Here is a 1,995-nt window from a genome sequence, read left to right as displayed (position 1 = left end):
TATATATATATATATATATATATATATATATATATATATATATATATATATACAAACACACACACACACACACACACACATGTGTGTGCGTGTGTATATATACATATAACACATACGCACACACACGTTTGTAAATTCATACACCCACTCAGAAAGCCAACTCGATACATTCATAAACAGCCAAATCGAACTCAATTCACACACCCTCCATCTTAAACACACTTGAACACACGCACATAAACACATACATATGCACACCTATACACACACACATACACACACACACATATATATATATATATATATATACACACACATATACACGCATATGCACACGTATGCACACATGCACATACACACCCAAAACGTCACACACAAAACAAACATCTACGATTACACTTTCACACGAACAAATATACACTCGCATAAGCACAGACTACTCGATCCTATGGATCCTATCCCTGTTCAGTCACTGCTAAGCTAGGTCTAACCAACAGCAACAATAACAACAATAATTTTGTATATTTTCGCTGAAGTGATAATATTTATGTTTCTTTCTTCCTGTTTGTCTTTTGGCAGCCATTTTGTTTGTATTCGGTGGTTTAATCCTCCTTGCAATCGTCTGGTCTCTCATGAAACTTATCTACAGGTAAGCTGTTACTTCTTCTTCTTCTTCTTCTTCTTCTTCCTCCTCACGATCACTGCGGATGAGGAAGTATTTCGCAGAGATGGGGACCATCTGGGGCACTACTCAGAGGATTGCACACACAGAGAAATGGAGGATGCAGCGATGCGCTGCAATTGTGCATGCCCCCATACCTGACCTGATGCAATTTTAGTAAGAATAATTCCGTTCTTATTGGGTTGTGATGGCAGGTTTGGTGTTCGTAGCAGACGAAGTGAGACATCAAAAAGCGTATGCGTTCTGCAAACCAGTGCCATCATTCACAGCCCATCTTGTGTTTTCATACAAGTGGTGAATTTTTCCTGGGAGTTTTTCCTGCAGAGGGACTAAAACGCTTCAATATGACGTTAGGAATACAGATCTAATAATGCACTTCAGACAATCTCTGCCATTTGATAAAAATTCGATCTAGATGAAACAAACAGGCCTAAAAGGCTTCTTCGGTGTGGAGAGAGGGTCATTCAACAACGCAAATATCTACGACTTAATAAGCCTTGGTGGGAAATTCCTCTAGACACTCAAGGTACGAATTTCCTGTCAACCCGCTTTGGCCTATATAAAGACGATGCTTTAGCCATCTCTAGAGACTCCAACGAGTATATTCTAGGCAGGATCAGGAAAAACCTGATCTACACTCTTAACCCCCATGGAGTTAAGAGTGTGACCATACTGCAAATCAAGAGAAGCTGTCGCACAACGACACAGCCTCCTCCAACCGCCTATATTATTTAAAAACCTTGTAAAGGGGGTCAGTAGGAGGATTTTGAGCCCACTTTCAAATGAAGATGTCATTGATGCAGCCGCTCCTCTGGTAGCTAGCAGGTTTAAAGAAAGCATCATTTATATGTCCAGCCTTAACACCTACATGAGAAAGCACCGCCGAAAAGTCATATGGTTTATCTCCCCTTTCTCGTTAAATGTGAGCATCTGTGTGGGTAGGGCCTTCATTAGATTAGTGGATAAATATTTTACACAAGATCATATGTATAAAGAAATGTTCAATTGACGAAACTTAAGGGTTCGTTCAGCTGTTTAAAATAGACATGACTCCAAGAACAAACACATTTACAACATGACTGCTAAGAAAGAATCTATGTACTTCTAACATCTTTTTTAGCGTTTTATTGACCACAGTAACTAATAAAGTAGACTTCATTTATTTCGCTTGCCTTACATCATTTTCGTACCAAGGTAGAAAAGTCCGTTTGTTTTTATTTTATTGTTATTTTAAAAACAACGGCCATTCAACACGCATGGGGTCTGGTTTTAACTGGTCTTTCTCCCTCTCTTTGTCTTTATATATATATATA

General features: G+C 38.8%; 1 protein-coding gene across 1 annotated transcript in view; it reads left to right on the top strand.

Moving 5' to 3' along the window:
* Positions 1-1,995, top strand: part of LOC106880204 (uncharacterized) — a gene marked incomplete at its 3' end in the record, with an annotated part of 35,406 nt that overhangs the window by 8,139 nt on the left and 25,272 nt on the right. Inside the window, exon 3 of the mRNA XM_014930060.2 lies at positions 580-649. Within this exon, the coding sequence (XP_014785546.2) occupies positions 580-649 (70 nt within the window). The remainder of the gene's footprint in view (positions 1-579; positions 650-1,995) is intronic.

This window comes from Octopus bimaculoides, unplaced genomic scaffold (assembly GCF_001194135.2).
Source record: "Octopus bimaculoides isolate UCB-OBI-ISO-001 unplaced genomic scaffold, ASM119413v2 Scaffold_117459, whole genome shotgun sequence".
NCBI lineage: Eukaryota > Metazoa > Mollusca > Cephalopoda > Octopoda > Octopodidae > Octopus > Octopus bimaculoides.
The sequence above is the reverse complement of the archived record's forward strand: the minus strand, read 5'-3'. Positions and strand labels throughout refer to the sequence as shown.